At 40.0% G+C, this 23,490-nt stretch overlaps 1 protein-coding gene across 1 annotated transcript; it reads right to left on the minus strand.

Annotated features, from left to right (window-relative positions):
- Positions 1-227: 227 nt before the first annotated feature.
- Positions 228-19,675, minus strand: LOC131734381 (DENN domain-containing protein 4C-like). Its single transcript, XM_059021354.1, has 10 exons — positions 19,364-19,675; positions 10,807-11,059; positions 8,107-8,176; positions 7,162-7,331; positions 6,661-6,902; positions 6,341-6,407; positions 6,184-6,242; positions 1,011-1,155; positions 709-884; positions 228-363 (listed from the first exon to the last, which is right to left on the minus strand). The coding sequence occupies exons 1-10, from the start codon at positions 19,666-19,668 to the stop codon at positions 243-245; spliced, it is 1,608 nt and encodes a 535-aa protein (XP_058877337.1). The 5' UTR covers positions 19,669-19,675; the 3' UTR covers positions 228-242.
- Positions 19,676-23,490: the final 3,815 nt, after the last annotated feature.

Consider the following 23,490-nt stretch of genomic DNA (forward strand, 5'->3'; position numbering starts at 1 on the left):
AGTTATAAACCACAATCTTACTCTATCCCATCAACGGATTCCTCAAACAGCTCCTACGAGGTGAATGTGATGCACTGGCAGGATGGGACTACCACCATCTGTTGTCATTAGTAGTTCAGCAGTAGGCACAGACTCTCTGAGATATAAAATTGCATCAATAAAACAGAAGTGCTCTCTTGAAGCTCTGCAGCCTTGCATTTCTTTAACTCTCAGCAGCTGCCTCAAGCAGTCTGAATCCTCCTCTAATCACATATAACGGTACCTGTTGCCAGCTGGTGATGCAGGTTAGTCAGGGAGTTGAGGAGACTTTTGCTGGGTTTCTTTGGGAGGTGTTTCCAGGTATAATGCTTCTTGTCATCCGATCTATTATAGTATAAAACAACCCACAGAAAATATATTTGAGAGTTTGTAATGATGTGGGAACTAATCGAAACAGTTGTCTGCTTCACTTAAGGTGTAAACCCGCATCCAAATTGGATAATGCAGGGTCACATAGTTTGTGCTGATGCGCAAAAAACAGACTATAGGTCGAGTGGTCAATAGTGCCCTCCAATGCATAGCAAAAACACTGCATCTCTGAGCATTATAGGCTACTGTCTGTCACTTTTTCAACCCTTGGTGTAATGGTTTCACTATCAGCCAGAACCACTCTATATTTGTGTACCACATGCAGCAGACCAAATACACATAAAACATGTGAATGCTTACAAGTAGATCGTGTTTGTGTCCAGATCCACACAGACCACATCTGGAGGTGGATCATAGAGGTCAAAATATCTGGAGTCCACTCCAATAACAAACGGACAAGGCGCACTGAGGACCCCAGAGAGAGCCAGGGGACAGAGAGGGATATAGGGACATTGCCATTGGAAAGGGAAGATCATCTGAAATAAAGGCACAACAAAAACACACGGTCAGGCTCATACACTGTATAACCTTAATTTGATCTGTTTTAGTGCTTCTGTGCTTAAATAGTACCACAATGCAGTATGTAAAAAAAGACCACTCACTGCTACCACAGCTTCTGCTACTCCAGTCAGTACAGCAGGTCTCAGTGAGTGAAGCAGAATTTTACTCTCCAGCAGGACAAACAGCAGTAAGGTGGCACAGTTTTCTGGACCAAGGTTCATTAGCAAAGTGCTAAAATTTGCCCCACTGATTGGAAGAAAAAAGAAAAGTAACATTATATAAAAATGCAGTATGGGTTCATGGCAAACACAGCACCTCTTCTTTACAGGAGAAGATCATTAATACATCTCGAGTTTACATGAGGAGATATGCAGAATACGTTTTCCACAGAAAGAGGGAGGCATGGATATTTTCTGCTTCAGGCAACTGACTGGTGATTAGCGGCATAGAAAAAAGGACAAATGCAAAACGATAATGCTGCTCACTGCATTATTTTTTATACTGCACAATCGAGACTTGTAGAGCAAATGGAAATGCACCACATGTAAGATTGATGACCTGACTTTGTTAGCTAGACCCACTAACTATAGATATCCAAAAAGTCAGCAGAGAAAGTAAAAAAAGAAAAAACCCTGCATAATAGGGAACTTGGACAACTTTCTTCACAGAAACCAAACAAATTAGATCTAAAATTACATACAAATTAATTTAGTACAAAGAAACAAAGACAAAGCATGAAACAGTAACTCCCAAATATAAAAAGCAGATACTGATACAATACTGAATAATGCATTTACTGCATAACGGATTGGCTATTTACCAGTATTGTAAACTCTGTTTCACAAGAGAGCATTTCCAAATTAAAAGATAGACTAAACAGAAAACAGGTATTAAATAGCTTTGCCCAGGGGAGTGGTCCTACTTGATTTCAAATTATTATAGTTGGAAGGGATTTGAAATTTCTTGTTCCCAGAATTTCTTATTTTTCCCCTCAGTTAAAATGTTAGGGTTAGGGTTAGGGTTTTGTACCCTTAAGAAGGCATTTCCTTTTTTTCATAATATAAAAATATATATACACATTTATACCAGAAACATTCCATATTTAAATATCAATAAAACATCAATTGATCAGGAAAAGGCATTTATTTTAAAACAGTGGCCTACTTTTATATAGAAAATATGAAAAAAATACAAATAAGCCAGCTACAAATCACTGTTCTCAATGCCAATAGCAGTCTACTTGCAGCTCGAGCAATATGTCAGAATCCCTTCTGCAAGAACATATAATACAGACACATAGTTATGTTTTCACTAATACTCAGAACCCATTAGGGACCAATGTGTCATGCTTAGCTTTAAGACTAAACCTTGTAGACACCAATGATCCTGCATGATGATGTGTTAAACACGTCTACTTTTTTGTCCCGGACAAAATCCAGTAAAAAAAAAAAAAAAAAAAAAAAGGTTCTGGAGACATGTCTAGTTAGGTTTTCAATTATTGTACTGTACCTCTATTATAAGGCATATGTCCATGTACAGTGCCTACAGTAAGTATTCACCCCCCTGGGACGTTTTCACAGTTTGTTGTGGTACAACCTGAAATCTTGATGCATTTGAATGTGATTTACACAACCTACTCAACACTTTCAATGTGTGAAAAAATGGGGGGGGGGGGCGGATGAAGAAACAAATCAATTAAAAATAAAAACCTGAAAAGTCTTCATTAGATAAGTATTTGCTATGACACACCTAAATAAGCTCAGGTGCAACCAATTGCCTTCAGAATTCACACAATAAGTTAAATGGAGTCCATCTGTGTGCAATAAGTCGTTCACATGATTTCAGATTAAATACACCTGTCTCTGTAAAGGTCCCACTGTTGCGTAGTGCTTTCAAAGCAAAGATACTACCATGAAGACAAAGGAGCTTTCAAAACAACTCCGGGATAAAGTTGTGGAAAGGCACAGATCAGGGGGGGTATAAAAAGTTTCCAAAGGCATTGAATATCCCTTGGAGCACAGTCAAGTCGATCATTAAGAAGTGGAAGGTATACGGCACCACCCAGAATCTGCATTGAGCAGGCCGTCCTCCCAAACTGAGCAGCCGGGTAAAGAAGGGCATTGGTCAGAGAGGCCAGCAAGAGGCCAATGACATCTCTGAAAGACCTACAGCGTTCCATGGCTGAGATGGAAGAAACTGTCCATGTGTCAACAATCAGGTACTCCACAAATTTGGCCTGTATGGAAGAGTGGCAAGAAGGAAGCCATTTCTGAAAAAAGCCCATGTAAAATCCTGCTTGGAATTTGCAAAAAGGCATGTGGGAGACTGTGGCATACAATTCTGTGGTCCGATAAAACAAAAATTGAACTATTTAGCCTAAATCCAAAACGTTATGTCTGGCGCAAACCCAACACAGCACATCACCCAGGTGACACCTCCCTACTGTGAAGCATGGTGGTGGCAGCATCATGCTATGGGGATGCTTTTCATTGGCAGGGACAGGGAAGCTTGTCAGGGTAGAGGGCAAAATGGATGGAGCTAAATACAGGCAAATCCTTGAGGAAAACCTGCTTCAGTCTGCAAAAGACCTAAGACTGGGATGGAGATTCACCTTTCAGCAGGACATTGACCCCAAGCACACAGCCAAAGCGACACTGGAGTGGCTTAAAAACAAGAAAGTGAATGTTCTAGAGTGGCCCAGTCAAAGCCCGGACTTGAATCCAATTGAGAATCTGTGGCAAGACTTGAAGATTGCTGTCCACCAACAATCCCCATCCAACTTGACAAGAGCTTGAACAATTTTGCCAAGAAGAATGGGCGAATATTGCACGATCCAGATGTGCAAACCTGGTATTATTATTATTATTATTATTATTATTTATTTCTTAGCAGACGCCCTTATCCAGGGCGACTTACAATCGTAAGCAAATACAATTCAAGTGTTACAATACAAGTAATACAATAAGAGCAAGAAATACAATAACTTTTGTTCAAGTCTGACAAACCACAATTCAATAATACCGCAGATAATAGTGATAGTTACATCAGGATATGATTAAATACTGATAGTTACATCAGGATATGATTAAATACAAAATACTACAGGTTAAACACTTGGCAGATTACAGTATTCTGAAGTACAGGATTAAATGCAGTAAAATAGGGGGCAGATAAGAGCAAAATAAAGCACATTTAAATGAAGGGTGATAGTGTCCCAGGTTACAAACAGAGGAGTTCTACAGGTGCTGTTTGAAGAGGTGAGTCTTAAGGAGGCGCCGGAATGTGGTCAGGGACTGGGCAGTCCTGACATCTGTAGGAAGGTCATTCCACCACTGCGGTAGAGACTTACCCCAAAAGACTCACAGCTATAATTGCTGCCAAATGTGGTTCTACCAAGTATTGACTCAGGGGGGTGAATACTTATCTAACCAAGACATTTGAGTTTTTTTTTTATTTTTCATTAACTGTTGTTTCACAATAAAAAATTCTCTTTTCTCTTCAAAGTGTTGAGTAGGTTGTGTAAATCAAAAGGAAAAAAAAATCCCATTTAAATGCATCAAGATTTCAGGTTGTAACACAACAAACTGTGAAAACGTCCAAGGGGGGTGAATACTTACTGTAGGCACTGTATTTAACTGTACAGCTATTTCAAGGCATGACCAGAATTTGGTCTTTTGACTCCAAATGTCAGTGTGCTTCTTCAAGAGTCTGCCACAAGAGATCAATATAGACATACAATAGATACAGATACTGACACTAAAGAATCACTAGAGAATTAAAAGTGGATGAGCCCAGGTATGCACAGTACCTCTTGTTGGGTAGATATCAATTTGTACCATACACAATCTATACAATATTCTTATATATTCCATAAAATACATTGGTAACATGAATTGGTACAACATGTTTGAAATCCTGTTACAGACTAAACAAGTATAACCTTGACTGGAGTACTGTATCATTGTGGAATAACTAATACAAACAGTGAATTGTGGCATCAATATGTATTTATTAGAGAATCTTCACTGGTGTCTCCATTCAGAAAAAGCAGGATGTGAGTTGTAAGAGATGACATTCTTCTTAAAGTATTAATTATGTATTTGGTTATAAGTTTCTTCTATGATAATTTTCATATTTGTATGTTTTTATATTTTCATATTTTGATACATCTTAAAGCACACGCAAGACTCTGCAATTTTCCTGTCTCTAAAAAACTAGACATTTGCAGTCTCTCGTATCTTGGCATCTGGGAAGAGAGCAAAAGTTAGCAGGTGTCTAATCAAGATGGGTGGAGGAGTGGAGACACAGTGTGAAAACAGAACACTACAAACAAAAAACTAGTTTGAAACAGTTTCTAACAGATTAGGTCTGTAAAATGCTTAAATGTGACGCACTATAGGATGTTATAGATTTGTACCAGTTCCCCCCTTACCAGGGGATGTGTTGAAGGTGTGTGATAGTAGGGTGGAGCCATACTGATTGGAAGAAATGAGGGTGGAAATGCTAATATATTCATAGTATTTAATGTAATGTTTTTGTTTGAATTGTCAGTTAATTATTTGATTTGACTCCGCGGATGTCTGTGTTATGATACAAACATATACATTAGGGCATGCTGTGACCTACTCATCTTTGCTTGCTTGTATCTAATGTTTATACGATTGTATTAACATTATTTTCTTTTATACATATAAAGTATTTTTGATAAAGTCAAATTTCCCTACAAAGGACATGCTTGTTTACTTTTAACAGTGTAGCTGCAATGTAAACCTATCTGTATGCAATATAAATATTCCCTGAATGCTGTGTTATTTTAAAGCTAAATTAACAGTCAGTACTGAACATAAGACATTATAAAAGAGCTTTCCCTATAATAACGAAGTGTCCCTTGTAGGGGGTTAAGGGGTTAACACAAACGACAAGAGTAAATGTCAGCAAGCAACTAATCCATTTCATAAAACAATGTCAGCACCATTGAGGTACATTGAAAGGTATAGAATCTCATAAATGATCACAGACATTCTCTCAGAAACCAGACAAGCAGCTCCCAATATATATAATGAGATGATAGTTCTGGGGGAAAAAAATAAATAAATAGTACCATGTCTTGCAAAAAAAAAAAAAAAAAAGGGCTTAGTTGACCAACTAGAGATAGAGCATATGTATAATACACTTGTTGAATATTACACAATGTATAACTGCTTAGTATGAAGCATTCCAAGAATAGGTATATAAACTCTACACCGGAGATAAGCTTTCTGATTCTGAACATACCTTAGTGGTAAAGGTGTGCAAACAGGCTGAGAAAGTATCAAGGCATCATGGGCAGAGAGCTGAAACAACATAACTCAGGTTAGCTTCCATCATCACTCAGAGCACATAGTATACTATGAGAGGTAACATTGGAGAAACATATTTAAAAATGTCTTACCTGAACTAGGATTCTTGGTCTCTGCGGTGAAGGGAAAGGAAGGCTGTGCATAAAGTGGGAGATGTGCCTAAAACCGAAATCATCATTATTAGAAAAAAATGAATACCCACACATACTTGATACTGTACAAATTTTAACTCCCACCATATTTAATTTTCAGAGTGGTGGCTTAGTGGAAAGCTGGTTTGTGTCCCTACCTACAGTATAGACATATACATATATAAAACAGGACCATCAACAAGGTCTGAATTTTAAATATTTGGCTAATTGCAGCTTATCTCCTCATATGGTGTTTTGGTCAATTAAAATGTAAAACCTACTTTTCAATGGGAAGAGGGTGAGGTCCAGAGACAGACAGCTTGTAGAGGAACATGAGGAACTTGCGGAAGGACTCAAAGAAGGGCCAGTGCGAGAGCAGACAGATGCACTTGTTGGTGTTGACACGCTTGTTGGGGATTATCTTCTTTTCCACCGCAGTGATGAGGCCCAGCTGCTGTTTCTGCTTCTCCGTCAGCATCTCCATGGGGTAAGGCTCATAGAACTGAATAGCAGCACCATACACCTGGGGGAAAAAAAAATGTTAAAAAGTAGTTTGCACCAATTCTGCAACAGAGATCATACGCACTTCTCAGCTAAACAACTGAACGTAACCTTTAGAATTTCTCATAGAACTTGGACGTTTGGGTTTGCATGTCATAATTGGTCAATTTAGTGGTTTGTAAAACAAACAAGTGACAATGCTTTACATAAAAAAACAGACATTTCCCACAAAAAATTGCATCTGTATCTTTACTAGTAAGTAATTAAAGAAAATCACCCACCTTTTCCCCAGAAGATACTGTTAAGACGAATGTTGAGAAGACTGGCAGTGGATATCTGGTGTTAGGAGCCCAGCACTCTATGGTAGCTCCCATTGGAAGGCAGAATAGGGGGACCGATTCTGACAGAGGGAATGATTCATAGTCTTCTTCTGGATACCTGAAGATCAAACCTGTCACACAACACAACGTTTTAGTACCCCTTTTCGGGAGGTTATTTATATAGTGGTAACCATAAGTGGTGGCACCCTAACAAAAAAAAAGAGAGAGACTTTTCCTTATGACATATGATGATACGTAAAAGGTGCACTTTAATAAAATCAGTGCTGACTATTTACTGTAGTTTAAATGTATGTTTACATATATGTTGCGTATACTATAGCAGTATAGCTGTAGACGTTTTTGTTTTCTTAAGGGTGGGTGAGGATCACATTGTGTCATGTTCCTGTCTTGTAAGGAAATATTTACCAGATCTCTTCCACCGATTTAAGATCAATAAATCAACATGCTGGATAACAAGAATGCACCAATACACTAACTATCACCTTGTGGGGCAAAATATATCACACAGATGAAAATCTAATTAAAAGCAGAAAATGTGTGACAGGGTGAAGGCTGGGCACAAACCGGTAACTGTACCACCGCAAGCAGGCGTCTTAACCACAGTTCAAAAGAGCTGGGCTCACTGCTCACATTCCGTTTATCATAATACATCAGGATCACAATGTTAGCAACAGGCAGCCCAACAACATGGAGACATGGATATGAAGGAGTAGTACTTCGATCTGTTAGGAAGTTGCACAATGCTGAAAGACTACGTTGCTTAGAGAATTTCACAAAAGCAGTACAGACACACCAAAGATCATTTGCATTTGATTTGTAACACTTGATGAGTCAATATGCTTGACCCCCAGTGTGAAACACAGTAATATAAAAATAGCAACTTACCAGCCTTGTATGCTATTGAATTGGAAGCAGAGACCGACTTCTTGTAACAAATATATACGCTGGAACCCCACTTTAAAAGAAAAAAATACACAATGATTTACAAAGAGATGACCTTTGTTCAGGAAAAATAAAATACCAGGCTAGTCCAAAAGAATACACGTCTTACATTTCTTAAATAGTCTTTCATTTTAAATAGGCACATAAGTATAATTCACAGTAAAGGGCACTGGTAACAATTTCAGATTACAGTAGAAGTTCATAAACCCAAAAAGTCACAACTAATTAGAAACACAGATTGTTTTGGCTGTATTAATTACTACATCTGCAGTATTCAAATGTATAGTTTTCAATAATTCAAAAGACTGCTATAAAAATAAGGAAAATACATAAAACTAGAAATGGGAGTTTGGAAATGTGAAAAAACATCTGTATCATAGAGGGAGTTTCCATGTGTGTTCTAATTTTACTCAAGACATTGTGATCGAGCCAAATGAAAAATGGCCCAATCCATTTTGTGTTTCCATTGGGGGAGTTTCCATGTGTGGTTCTTTAGATGTGAAGTGGCGATGCACGTGCACGTTTGGGAGCTCGAGAGGATCAGATTCGTGGCAGAAAATAACGGCCACAGAGAGGGATAGGGTAAATCTCATTTACTCATGAGCATGACGTAAAACATGGGAAATCCACGGCCATTTCCCCATGGAAACCCACATTTCACGTGAATACGTCCGCTGCTCCAAATACAGACAGCCTTGGGAGCATACGTGGAAGGTGCCTGGCACAGACTTTTATAATCCTATGTATCCGCCAGTTTTCAGCCATGGTGATCTGCAATAGCTGGGTTGGACAGTTTCATTATATACCTCTGGGTTCATTATTTTCTTTAATTAAGTCGTGTGATAAATTAGCTGAAATATTATTCAGTACTAATGATATGCCACCCCACCAATGGTCATTTTAAAAACAGTTTGGGCAAGAGGATTAAAACACATTCTTAAACAACCAGCCACGTGAGCTTAACATTGTGTTTTAAACAGTTTCACTCAAACAAGATGTCACCTGACAACCATGGATTTCCTGGCGATTATTTCGTGTATCTATTCTCTGTGCATGGAAACCACACAAGAACTCAACGCATGGCTAATTTGCATAGTAACCTCCTCCTTTCCCCTTCATTTGCATGACGTCAGGTGAAAAGAAGGTCTTCGAGTAAAATAAACTTAGCCAATGGAAACCCGAAATATATAGGGTCATTTTTCCCCCATTGATATGTCTGGAGGTTGAAACAACGTGACACTGAATCGGTTCATTCCTACTGGGCACCGCCTATAAAGGAATGTGACAGAAATACAATGATTCTTGGTAGTGAATCTCCCTCCCGACCTGTGAGGGCGCTAAGCAGCGAGAACAGAGTACTTTGGACAGGCTGGCCCGACAGTTCTTTCCCAGGGTTCAAGGGAAGTCGGCAAGCTAGAAAGGGGGCGGAACTCCGGTGCATTAACTCATCATCCCGGAAGAGAAACGATGTGGCAGTCGCAGAGTGGAGGGGCGGCTGCACTCGTTTACCAAGGGGTCATGTGTGACGGCATAAAAGGAGACAGAGACGCAATCTGTTCCTTCGCTTTGGTTAACAAATATAACCCGGAAGGACCTATGGAAACTGTGATAAGGTATCGTGAGTGTTTTGTTTGTTTTGTCACTAATTGTTCTTGTTTGTTATTAGTAGACGGCTAACACGTTCCGGAGCTGTCGCCAGGGCCAGCACAAACCCAGAACATCACTGCACTTTTGTCACGCATAAACTTGCATCACCCACCACGAGCACTACAGCACGCACCCAGGACTGGTGACCGTGTACATTATGGGAAATATACGTGTGTTTATTATTTGGGACTGCAACCCGTTTATTTATTCCAGTGCATTACACATTGTTGTGTATTGTCTGGAATTATTGTTTGGTCACCAGACCAAGATTATAATTAATAAAACCCTGGATTACATCTCTCTGTCCGATAATTACGCACTGCATCACTCCGACACCTGTACACTATCAACTACTTTGCCACAAGGAACTTTATCGAGAGCATCATAAAATGTTTTTTGTACATTAGCCATATAAGGTAAAACAATGCATCAGTGAAAGGGTTAACTGGACAAAACATTGTATCTAACAGAGGTTGAGTTCATCGCAAATCTACACTGAAGCTGTAATCTTCTGAAAACAGGGGATGCAGGAGAGTAGTTATATGTTATACACACACTCACAATTACAGTATCAAATTGTAACAGACTTGCATGTACTTTCATTTGGCAAACACACATAATAAACTGCAGAACCACACATGAAAATAAGTGCTTTCACTCCCAGCAGTATAAAGGTTAAGTGGAAAGCACCCATTAACCTATTATCTAGGGCAGTTACTGTAAAACACAAAAACTGACTGTCTGAAAAAAAATGCTTGGAGAACAGTGACACAAGGCCAAATTAAAAAAAAAGGTTCCAGTTAATGGAAACCATCTGTTGGACATCAAATATTTTATATCCAACTTTGTATGTATTTCATTCAACACTAGTTGATGTAACCAATCCTTTCTGACTGCACGGGGCTGATTCACATTTGGGTTCAAAAGTTTAAGTTTGGCTTTCCGTTTGGCTCTAGAAACCACAGCGTTCTGAAGAGCAGCAAAACGTGTCCTTACCATCCCACAGTTTAAGTTCTTATCAACTTTGCAGAAAGTGTGTGGTGGGGTCTCTCCCTTGCTGGCAATAATCACGCAGATATCAGTGACTGCCAGAGAGTTCTGAGGCCTTATTAACGGTGTCCTCCGAAAGGTGATAAAGATGCGCTGGGAGTTGGCCGAGCTGTTGTTGACATTGGCACAGCGTCCGTAGGGTGTGGCCTGGATCACCTCGCAGCCTTGGATTAGCCTCTCCTTCCCCTCATACAAAACCCTGCAAGATAAAGTGGAAAGCAGATTGGAATAGAGTGGCATTCTGTCAGACAGTCAAATTAACTGCTTCTCAGTGGGTCAAATATTGAGACCTGGATTTGAATCTAGCTTGGGTCACAAGTACAGTGAATTTATCCCCTGAACAGAGAGCAGACAATCTCACAAGTCCCCACATAGCTGTTTCCGAAAGAGAGGCTTAGTTAGATAGATATTCACAAACCATTTATATAAGGTAAACACCTGCTATGATAAAGGCAATCATTTCTTTTTGTTACAAAATATTTAAGAAATTGCAGTAACCCATGCAATAAATACCACTTTACAACAAGTGTCCTCTTTTTTTCTTTTTAAAATAGAAAATCCCACCTGTCATTATTCCCCACTCACACTCGCTAACCCTTCCCACACTGCTTTTTCTAATCAATATGTTGCCACCCCTAATGACAGACAGGATGAGCAGCCAAATAACGCATCACTTGCATAGGAGTCTGAAAATGAGAAAGCCAACATTGACAAATTGCACAACAAATAATAAAAATGATACTTTATGAGCACGTGTACCTCAAGCAGACAGCTATACAGCCAGTGTTTACTTCCTAAATGTACCTTTTACTGCTGAGGTTGTCAAGTGTTGGGGTGGCTTTTGAGCAGTTCTATACTGTTCTAAATAAGAGGTTCCAGTTCTTCACTATGCATTATTCTTATTGGGTTGTATTCTTGAACAAACTTTCCATACGTTTAAGCCATTAAGTGGAAGACAGGTTAAACTGTCAGCAAGTCATGCAGTTTAGATATTTATGTTTCATTTGACTATGGAGAATCCTCTTCAATAAGAAACTTCCTGTCAAGCATGGTGGTGGCACCATCATGTTATGGGGATGCTTCTCTTCAGCAGGGACTTGGAAGCTTGTCAGGATAGAGGGGAGAATAGATGGTGCAAAGTACAGGCAAATCCTTGAGGAAAACCTGTTTGAGTCAGCCAAGACTCCGGGGAAGAGATTCACATTTCAGCAGGACAATGACCCGAAGCACAAAGCCAAAGCCACACTGGAGTGGTTGAACAAGAAGAGAATTAATGTTCTTGAGTGGCCCAGTCAAAGTCCTCACTTGAATCCAATGGAAAATTTATGGCGAGACTTGAAGATTGTAGTCCATCGATGATCCCCAACAAACTTATCAGAACTGGAGCAATTTTCCCGTGAAGAATGGGCAAAAATGTCACCATCTTACTGTGCAAAGCTAGTAGAGGCCTATCCAAAAAGGTGCTTCTACCAAGTACTGACTTAAGGGTCTTGTAACAGGGGAAAATCTGTGCTGACTCTTCTGGTGTGTTCATAGTACTGCAGGAAGAGGGCAGCAGCCTTGCAATATCCACCTGTCAGTCATGGCAGTGACACAGAGAGGTTGTAAAGCGGGTGTGTGGGCTTTCCCTCTCTCTGAGTGGCTGAGAGGCAGGCCTTGGGGGAATTGCCGGCCCTATAAATAACGAACGTTCTGTTGTTCCCTCCGGTCGGCCCCTGAAAGATGAACTAACGAGCTAGCGGAAGCTCTGCTCCAGGACCGAGAACGGCCGGGAAAAGAAAAACAAAAGAACCCAAAGAAGAGAAAATAAAAATATTGATAGCGGGGAAACCTTGGGCAGACCCCATAAGCTATAGCAAGCAGGCTGAGGGAGCGGACAAGTGTAGGACGAGAACCCAGGCCATGCAAGTAGCGATGGTCTGGGTGACGCTGCCGAGTGCAGCACCTTTTCTTTGTAGTTTTGATTACGTGTTTTATTTTCTCTTTTTGATTTTGCCTTTTGTTATTATTATTTGAGAGCACCTGTGAGTTCGCCAGCGGATCTATTTACCTGTGGGTATTTCTGTGGTCCTGTCTACCATCGCTGGTATTCAGGCCACAGACAACAGCGCCCTTTGCAGGCTAAACTAAGAAAAAAACAAAAGTAATAAATAAAACTGGGCACATGTGCGGTGTTGTCAAATACACTTCTGTCTCCCGTGTCAGTGAATATCCACACCCTTCCACAGGGCTGAATACTTATGCAGCCAGTAAATTTCATTTTGTACATTTTCTTTGCAAGTTTTGCTGACATTTAACCTCCTCCGCATATAACAGTGTTCAGTTTAACCACTACAGCTTTGAATAAAAAAAGTTTGTTTGAAAAACTGTGCATACATTATTTGTAATTCAACAAAATTTGACATTATTGGTAGGGGGTGAATACTTCTGCAAACCACTGTATATACACACACACACACACACACACAGTGCTCCCTGGCTATAAGGCTCTTGATTATAACGCGCCTCAGATATAACGCTCCTACAGCATGCCCCCCAATTCCCTATACTAGCGATTCAAGCAATATTTCTACAGTAAATACAGTACTGGTGTTGTTCAAACTGTAAACAACTTCTTAGTCTAACTTCCGTTTCTGTCTCTCCCTTTTGATACAGTATCTGAACTGAAGAAAAGCTGTGCTGGCACTTTATAACAGACATCTTATTCAGAAGTGACTTGCTCAGGGTCACATAATGTTCAGTGGCTGAGCTGGGATTGAACCGGGGACCTCCTGGTCACAAGCCCGTTTCTTTAACCACTGGACCACACAGCCTCCTTGTAAAATATATATACGGCGCATCAAAAGAAACGTATCACTTATATTTGGATAAAATTCACTAGATGTGATCGAATGAAAAATCACAAACTCTGTTTTAGAGCAGGTGCTGTGACTTTTTATTGTGCTGATTAACAACTGACATCACGAAGATGCTGCAAAATGATCTGTCGATCTTGGGCAGGTGTTGTGACTCTTGGTCTCCCAGTTCATGGCCTGTCATTGACAATGTGTGTCTGGTTATACTGTCTCCAATGTTTGTATATTATACTCTTAATAGCATAGTGATTAAACTCAGTGACAAAGGAAACGCTATCAGATTTATTTGTATGCATATTCTTAGTAATTACCAAAAGATCTTCTTGATTTTGAGTCTCTGTTCTCTTAAAGGTCGCCTGTGTATCATAACCTCGGTCACGAAAGCACTTCTGAAGCTTTCATTTGAAAATCAGACTTTTTATTGCAAATTCGCTTGAGTCTTAAAAACTGTCCGTACAGTATATTTCTAATCAAATGTTTTGGATGATGACTATCTGCACATTACAAGGTATGTCTATCTGTTGGTTTTCTAAAAGATAGAAGTGTTTACTGTTCCAAAATCAGAAATTGAAATGAATAAATCCAAAAAATGTATTTCAAACCTACTATATTCCACGGTGAATTTAAATGAGGGTCTAATTCCATCAATATAATGTGTTTATAATGTGCATCTGCATCGGCCACATGACACTCACCTGTCTACAGATTAAAAGGTGACAATTTGGGCTCCCGAGTGGCACATCCAGTAAAAGCACTCGCTAGGGTGCAGGATGCGCTCTATAGCCTGGACGTCGCGAGTTCGAGTCCAGGCTATTCCACAGCCGACCGTGGACAGGAGCTCCCAGGGGGCGGCACTCAATTGGCCGAGCGTCGCCCGGGGAGAGGGAGGGTTAAGTCGGTGAGGGTGTCCTCAGCTCACCGCGCACCAGCGACCCCTGTAGTCTGGCCGGGCGCCTGCGGGCTTGCCTGTAAGATGCCCAGAGCTGCGTTGTCCTCCGACGCTGTAGCTCTGAGGCGGCTGCACAGTGAGTCTGCAGTGTAAAGAAGCGGGCGGCTGACGGCACTCGCTTCGGAGGACAGCGTGTGTTCATCTTCGCCCCTCCCGAGTTAGCGCAGAGGTGGTAGCGGTGAGCTGAGCCTAAAAAATAATTGGGCATTTCAAATTGGGGAGAAAATAATAAAAACTAAAAAAAAAAAAAAGGTGACAATCTGTTTAATTGAAAGCACCTTGGAGATTATACACACAGCACAACCTAATAGTGTGATTTAAAAGTTGAATCGTCCTTCAATTAAAATGTGTCGGTTCAGTGAGACCTTAAAGGAAAATTATTCATAATAAATATGCTAGGGTAACTACATTTCCCATCATCCTCCTGCTCACTGGTTAATCCATCTCAGTTACATATGTGGATGATGGGAAATGTAGTTCTCAGAGGTCCATATATGTACATGTGAAGCCATCTTGAGGCAGGGAATGCAATTTAAAAGTTGTAAAAAAAAAAAAAAATGTAAACAATACACACACCTTATGTAAACAGTTGTAGCAACACATGGGAACATGCAACATAATAAAATAAAAAGGTCCTTATGTACCCTTTATGCAATCACCTGTCAATAGCCACAGTATTCTCGGGTACCTGTAACAAGATTCAGAACGGCTTAATCTCTTCGGTGTCTCAGATTCTGCTAGATGCAGAAGTACAGAAAGGAAGCCAAGTACGTAGCTGTAATGGTAGATTAAACAACCGATGTGGGAAACGCAGCTCAGCTGTCTTGTGTTTTCAGGTATGTAACTGACAGCGGCCCGAAAGAACGGTTGCTCTGTGAAAAAGTGTTACATTTACTAAAACAAAAATAATAAACATGCTTTTAAAAATACCAAATTCCCATTGGGCTTATTTATTTATTTATTTATTTATTTTTCGGGAGCAGGAAACATTTAAGGAGGGACCATTTCGATTTTCACCTAAAAGGTAGCCTAACAAAGTTCTGCTATATATAGAACTGATCAACATTATTATTGATGTCAAATATATGTTTATTGGTATAGCTCAGAAAAAGAATAATTTTCATGGACAGAGACGCTCACTCTGGGCTACAGTGATTGAGAACTGAGCCCCGAATAACAGATTAATTTCAGTTTTGTAGATTCCAAAACAAGTCCTTGTAATGACATCATTTATGACCCCTTCCTCTACGTTCAACGTGTGCTCTCTGAAACCTAACAAAGACATTCCTTTGGCTTCTGTTATCTCTGAGATTCACCCATCCATCCCCCATGCAAGTAGAGGCCCCTTCTCTCCTTACATTCCAGAGCTCAAATACCACACCCAACTTCTCAGTTTGCTGTAGAAAATCACATTATAAAAATAATTAGTTCTAATATAAAAAAATAAAAAAATAAAAACTATTACAAAATTCCTTACAATGTTCTAACTATTTTTAAAAGCATACAGGGTATTGCAGCTTTAAGGCAATCAAGTTCCTGAATCTTGTATGTTCATGGGATACTGGTAAAAGTACAGAAATGAATGCAGCTCCTTTGTCTGTAAAAAGCAAAGTTATTCCCATACCTACCTATGACAGGGAGAGCCATGGTCGCTGGTTCCTGCGCAAATGTGTGCAGCTGGGACGTGGAACAGGAGACGCGTTGCTAGGCAACCAATTGAGCAGTTAGGCTCGCCTGGTGCTGATCTGATCGGGAGGTCTGGATTGGCTTGGGAGGCGAGCCCAGGGAGGCTGCGAGGAGCTCAACAGGCATCTGCACTACAGCTTGAGGTGACAGCAACACTACACAGACGAGCGCTGTGGTTTTTTATGGTTATTTCTATTGCCAGACTACAGATTCGGGAGCTGAAGCTACCAAGCCAGCACTAACACCCGGAGCACCTGCACTGCCACAGCACAACCAAACTACTACACAAAACCCTTCCACTGCAAGACGGTGCTCGTGAAGGCATTGCCCAGCCGAGACCATTTGAAGAGGCAGGAGTCACTGTGGAGCCCAGAGGTAAGCCAGTTTAGGGGATGCTGATCCCAAACAGTATAGAGGGGGTTTGGGAAGAGTAGTAGATTCCAGGAGAGGGACTTACTTTTAGTGGGACTAGCGCTCGCCTCATGTGGCAAACTTTTATTTGTAGCTTTGTTTTGTTTAGTTTTCTTTATTAAATCCAAATGCTAGGATTACCATTGTTGGTACCCTAGTGTCGGGCCTGTGTTGTTTATTAGATCTGAACGCCTGTGCGCCGTGTCAACACCCACTGCTCACTCTGTGTCTGCCTCAGTATTTATCTGCGACGACCCACACACATAACTCATCCTGTTACACTGCGTCAACACTATTTACTGGTACTGTCAAGCAACTGACAGCAATTACAGCAAGAGTTGGAAATCTCATTTCCATGTTTTTCCAGAACTGGTTAACATTCTCACATTTCACTTCACTGATAATTTCGTAGTAAGCACAGTATCCACACTGTGCTACACAGGTATCATTAAAACAGTAGAATGGCCTGAAACACTTCTTTCTCAGCTATGCCAAGATACTTTGCTTGATTTGAGTCAAAGACATTGACAGGCATTTTACAGGTTGATAAAAATCGGGCAGTAGAGTTGCCCTTGCATGTATGTTTCAATTTTTTTCAGTGCTGTCAATTGAGTTAAGGTGTGAACGGCTACATTGCAAAGTAAGGCAACCAAGCTAGTTCAACACCATTAGAGCAACCGTGAAAAAAGTTTATTTTGTATTAATTTTTTTGGTTAAGGTAGAATTTCAAGTAGTGTTGGTAAAGTTCAACGTTCTCACCCGTGACCACCATGTCTTAATCCCTGTAGCCTTAACCATGGTACCCTAATCAGCTACAAGCATACGATGGCAAGAAAAGCAGTAAACAGCATGCAGTGATCTCCAGGAAATGTCAGCTAATATATTTGCTCTACAGTGGCGGCGGTTCAAAGCAAATACTGGCAGGCAGCCTAGTAAGCCAAGGAGAACACCTGCTGAAACTCAGTAGGGTCTGAGCTTTGAACTGAAGTTTTTAGCAACATTTTGACATAGATGATGCAAGGAATATTGTCAACACATTAAGGTAACTTCCATTAAAAACCATCAAAATCAGAAGGACTGTTGCATTAATGTTGGGAAAGTAATTAATCCAAACACCCAGATAGATGAATTACTTTCAGTTAAAAGCCCCTTCTCCCTTGTTGATTTATGACCCTTATATGTAATGGTCACTTACACTTAATCTATTAGTATAGTTTCTTCCAATGGGGGGGGGAAATCACATTTTCAGTACACCCTGCAATCTTTCTTTAGACCTAGCTCTGATACTAACTGTGGTCTGTTCTGTTATAAAACAAACACACAAGTCCACCCTTACAGATAAGGGGCAAAATCACAGCTGGGTTTTCATTCCTCAGGGATTCCACACTGCAATGGTCCTTCCTCATCTCCCAATTGTCCCATTTTATACAGCGGTGTAGACCTGCAGGTCTCAAACTATATTCTTTGGTGGCCACCAGTAAGAAATGTTTCCTAAATATAATTAATCGTTTAAAAACATATAGAACATGTAGACATATGCACATCTAAATAGTGTTCAATCATTTCTGTAATAAAGCTAAATTATACAGTCCCTCTCTCCTGGAAATGAATTCCAAGGCCCTTCTAATAATAAACTGGAGATATAAAACAGGCACTTGCAAGGTTTACTTTGTATTATTATTGCACTGACAACAGGTACAACTTGGGTGTGTGTCAGCAGACAAAATAAAACAATCAATCACTTGCTACACAAGTCAGAGCTAAATTAAATAATGATTTTAGATAGTAAAGTTCTCTAACAAATCATAAATACACCCTTGTTAAACAAGGGCATAGACATACAGCACCATAATAGGGATCAGGGACAAGAAAAGCAAAGCAACTTTAGCCAGGTACAAAAGACTCCTTAAATGTTCTCTGTTGGTTTGCCGTGTAACATAGATTTGGAGATTGAATAGTAAATACCAAGAAGTCATATAAATACTGCCAGCTATAGCTTGAAACCTAAGTTTGACCTCAGCAGAATGTCAGCTCTGATTACGACACTGCTCACAGGAAGGTAAACATTTGTACACGTTGAAAGATGCCATGCGAAAAAACAGCACTACACTGTATTACGTGCAGCTACTGAGTATGTTTTATGCACTACAGAACACATCTCACATTACAATTTTACCTTCCTGTGTAGCGATTTTCACTGCAGTGAATCGGGTAGGGTCCCAAGTAGCATAGCGGTGCCGATTAAGGAGTTGACAATGCGGTACTCGGGAGCTGCTGTGGCAGCACAAGATCACGCTGGTGGCCACATTTAAGAAACGTTGAGGTAGACCACTAATAGGTTTATTGATGAAGCATTCCAAACATATAGGGAGTTTCCCAGAAACATATTACACACCTACTGTTTATGCACCCTCAGTTAGCAAGAAAACACATCAACAGAATAAACCCCATTGGGTAGGAATGATTTGACCTAATCACTTTCACAGCCATGTGTTACATGTCTTTTTCACTATGCGGTTGATGGACCAAAAAACAGCCCTAAATGATGGGTGGACTTAATCAAATAAAAGAAGAAAACCTGTTTAGCTTAACTGGTTCTTACCCAATATCAATCAGTGGTGCTTTATCCCGTATCCTCTTGTAACACAGAAATAACTCCGGGCTCTTGAGGCTGCCATGGTTCAGGTTAGCCGGCTGTCCCGTGTATGTGGTTTCGATGCAAGTGAAGCCCTCAGGCACTGTTTCTCCTGCCGATTTGTTGATGACTGAGATGTCTGTTATGGGGGCCTTGGGGCCGCTAGACTTGGTATCCGAGAGGCTGATCTCCTGGTCTAGAGGTGTGGACTTGTCCGTGAGTCCTGCGACTACAAAGTAGTCCGTCACTCGGTGGCCTTTGTCTTCGATCATGGCTGGACGTACCTGAAATAAATCAAAAAAAGACAGGTCAAATAAGATACTGATTTAACATAAACAATAGTCTGCCAGCATAAAGTTCCAACGACTCATTCCAGCTCAAGTGGACCCAATTCAAGGAAGGAGTTTCCTTTTATTAGTTGTGGATGTCGCAAACGAGCGGTCAATTTTGATAACCTTTGACAATTACCCATTTATACAGTTGGGTTTTTACTGGAGTAATCTAGGTAAAGTACCTTGCTCAAGGGTACAGCAGCAGTGTCCCCCACCTGGGATTGAACCCTCAACCCTCCGGTCAAGAGTGCAGAGCCCTAACCACTACTCCACACTGCTGCCCATTAACAGGAGTCTAAACCACATCCATGCTGTCAGTTTTTATTGAAGTTTCAGTACCACTGAAATCAATTATATATTCATTATAAATTTAAAAGTAATGTGCATTTTATTGAAAATACAGTTATAAAAGGCATTTTAAAAAGTATACCTTGCAAATGAACTGCACTTGAAATCTGCTTGTTCCATTTTGAACAAGGACATTTTAGAACTACAAAAGCAAGGCATCCTCAACATCAGGTTTAGCAAATCTGATGATTTTTATAGGCAGGTGTTACTGTATCCCAGAATGGTTGACAAATAGTTTGTCCGTGGGAATGCTGGAATCTGCAGCAACATCTTTATTCTTCTTGTACGGTGGTATATTTTCCACCGCTTTCAACACCGACTTTTGTATGCAAGGATAATGCACGTTTTCTGAACTGCTTCATTGAACTGGCATTGACGCTTGAGCACTATGGCAACAGCACAGAGGCACTAATCTGGCTGTTCATGGAGTGGTTAGTCAGCCTGCAAAATAATTCATACAAAACAGGACATTCATGTTAAGTAAATTATTAGTACTAAATTTGTCTGGGACCATGTAAATCATTCATAGTACATGCAATTTGCTTATTTTTTGTTTTAATGAGAATTGACTGCATCTATAAAATGTACATAACGGGCTGAGTAACCTCTGTTGGTCCATTTGAGCTAGTAGTAGAAACTGACGTCCTCTCTATTTATCGTGCAAGCACGGATCAAACCTGTCATGCAGATCATATTCTGTACTTCAGTAGCTGGGATGTGAATTTTCAGTACTTCTGTGTTCTCAGAGAGCTCAAAGAAAGTCTAATCTACAGTATTATCTAGGGTGTGTATTAGTTAATTCCTGAATGATCAATTCCAGTATAAGAGATTACATTTACAAATGACCCTCCAAGCACAGTTTCATAATCCATTATTGTTTTTGCCATGTTTATAGATATTTCTTTACCACATTTATTTACCAAGTCATTCAATTTAGCAACAGTAATAAAATAAAGCAATAAAACACATGACATTTTTAAATAAGTAGCCAGTTCGACACCTCCAGGCCTATTACATAAAGGAAATCACTTTTAAGCACACAATGCATTCAACTTTCCATGATAATGAATACTGTCTCACTGCAACCATGCACATGCATACACAGAACAAACCTTTGGAACTCCTCGGTTATTAAAATACTAGAGGACAAGCAAAATATGAGCACATTATGTTGCTATCAGTGTTTAAATTGCACCTGTAATTACTTTATCCTTTTTTTTAATCTCTGAACTCAATTCAAACTGCAAGACAGACAGGCCAGCTCAGGAAACAGAAGGCTGACTTTATCCACAGGAGCAATGCAAGTTTTCAACACTCACTGACTCACTAATTTAACCTCCCCCATTCTCCAAATTTAGATTTTTCTAGTTGGAGAGCCTGGGAGCTGTACACTTGGATACCTTTGGAGGCCACAAGTCCATTGGGCTCCATGCAGACAGACCTGCTACAGCACCTCACCTCACCTCTAACAGTGTTCCCCTTCCAGGTGTGCTTGCAAAGCAACACGGAGAAGCTCAAATTGAGGACCTCCGTCTCCAGTGCTAAAATAACCATATTGAGCTGCTCTGTTGGCATGAAGGTCAAAATAAACCAAAATGAATTATAACACTGTGACGGGGAGCCCCCGGCCCTATGTACATATTGTGCGCCATTATTACGATTTATTGTATTTTTTATTTGTATTATGATTTCTGTAATATAACGGCGAAAAGCCGTGTTATTTGTATTTTATTATTTTGTGGCAGGACGAGCAAGGTGCCGTCCGCCATGGTATTTTGTATTATTGCTTATTTCAAAATACCTCGGGAAGATGCGTGACTGATCAGCTACTGAGTATTTAATTAGCTGACAGTCACGCATCCTTATTTAATCCATGCAGAATGTGACTGAGGGATAATACAATAATTGATAGCTAGTTAGTCCCTCAGTCACAAATATAAAAGATGTGCAGTTTCGCTGCACAGGAAAAGTGTGTTCGGGGTGGAGAACGAGAGTGGAGGAAGGAGGTAACAGAAATAGAAAGATAACAATTGCTAAGCGTGCTGGCTTATACACCAGCACGACACTTGTTATTTGTTTGGCCAACGTGCCTTTTTGTTTGAAAGTGTTTGTTTTGTTTAAATATTTTTGTTTTGTTATTTAATAAAAACGCAGAGTGCCGCAGCGTCTCAGTTTTGTCCCGCAGCTACCTGTGTTTTGGTTTCATTTCTCTGGTCTGATGTCACCCTTGCAAAGCCTTGTCACAAACACTGATAACATGTTTGATATAAAATATTAACTACAAATAGCAATTATTGTGCACACAGCATTGATAAAACAGGATCCTTGGCCTGTCGGTTTGTGTTAATTCAGCCTGGCTAGAAAAGTCTTTAGGACAAAAAAATATATAAACTTGCTTTACCACAAGTAACGCCTGGAACTTAATTGATGGTTAACAGTTAGAGGCAGACATAAAAAGTAGATCATTAAGCCAATTCCCAAGGAGTTTGAATAAGGGTTTGGAAAACATGCAGTCTGCACTGTGAGGGAACTGAAACTGAAAGCAGTCAATACACCTTTACAGGCCACACCTCTCTTTCAAAACAACAAAACTCACCAGACTGCATCATTACCATTACTCTTTGAAAGCTAGAGGCAGATAATAATAATAATAATAATAATAATAATTATTATTTAGCAGACACCTTTATCCAAGGCAATTTACAGAGCCTACCCCTACCTGCATAATTCAGCAGTGTGTTGCCAATATTTATGGAAGAGGCTAAACAGCTTTCTCAGAAACAACAGGAAACGTAATTGGCAATCTTTTACTCATAAATTGTCCATTTAATACAGGTATGCAAGAGGAACACAATGATCAGTTTCATTATAATGTCTAGACAGTTTGCCTTCTAATTTTCATCTACTTTTTTCCCCCCAAATAGCTCTGTATTGGTACACCCTTAATGCTTTAGCATTGAAAATGTCAAAATAAACAGAAACACACAACCGTCTCCTCATTTGTTTTGATTCCTTGTTGTTGTTTTGATAGTACTTACTGGATGAATAACAGCACAGGGCTGAGTGATGCCAGCTTTAGAAAAATGCACTGCGACTCTGCCAAGGTCAAGACCGCTTGCAAAAGAGTGATGTCAATCAAAAACAAACAAAAACAACAACAAAAAAAACACTGGACTGCTGCCTGTGTGGAGCCTCTTGAAACTATGGCGATTTGTGTCCTAAAAAAAATCCAGTACCTATTACACTAAAACGAGAAAGAAGCGAACAAAAGCAGACCTGGGAGCATAATTTAAGGGGGTGCCATATCAGAAATCAGATTGAACGGTTTGTAAACATGAAGTGAAATGGGAATGTGAAAATGATGGTATCATTGGCACAGGATTCCACCTGTATCAATGGAACTTTGAGATATTC

The sequence above is a fragment of the Acipenser ruthenus genome, unplaced genomic scaffold (assembly GCF_902713425.1).
Source record: "Acipenser ruthenus unplaced genomic scaffold, fAciRut3.2 maternal haplotype, whole genome shotgun sequence".
NCBI lineage: Eukaryota > Metazoa > Chordata > Actinopteri > Acipenseriformes > Acipenseridae > Acipenser > Acipenser ruthenus.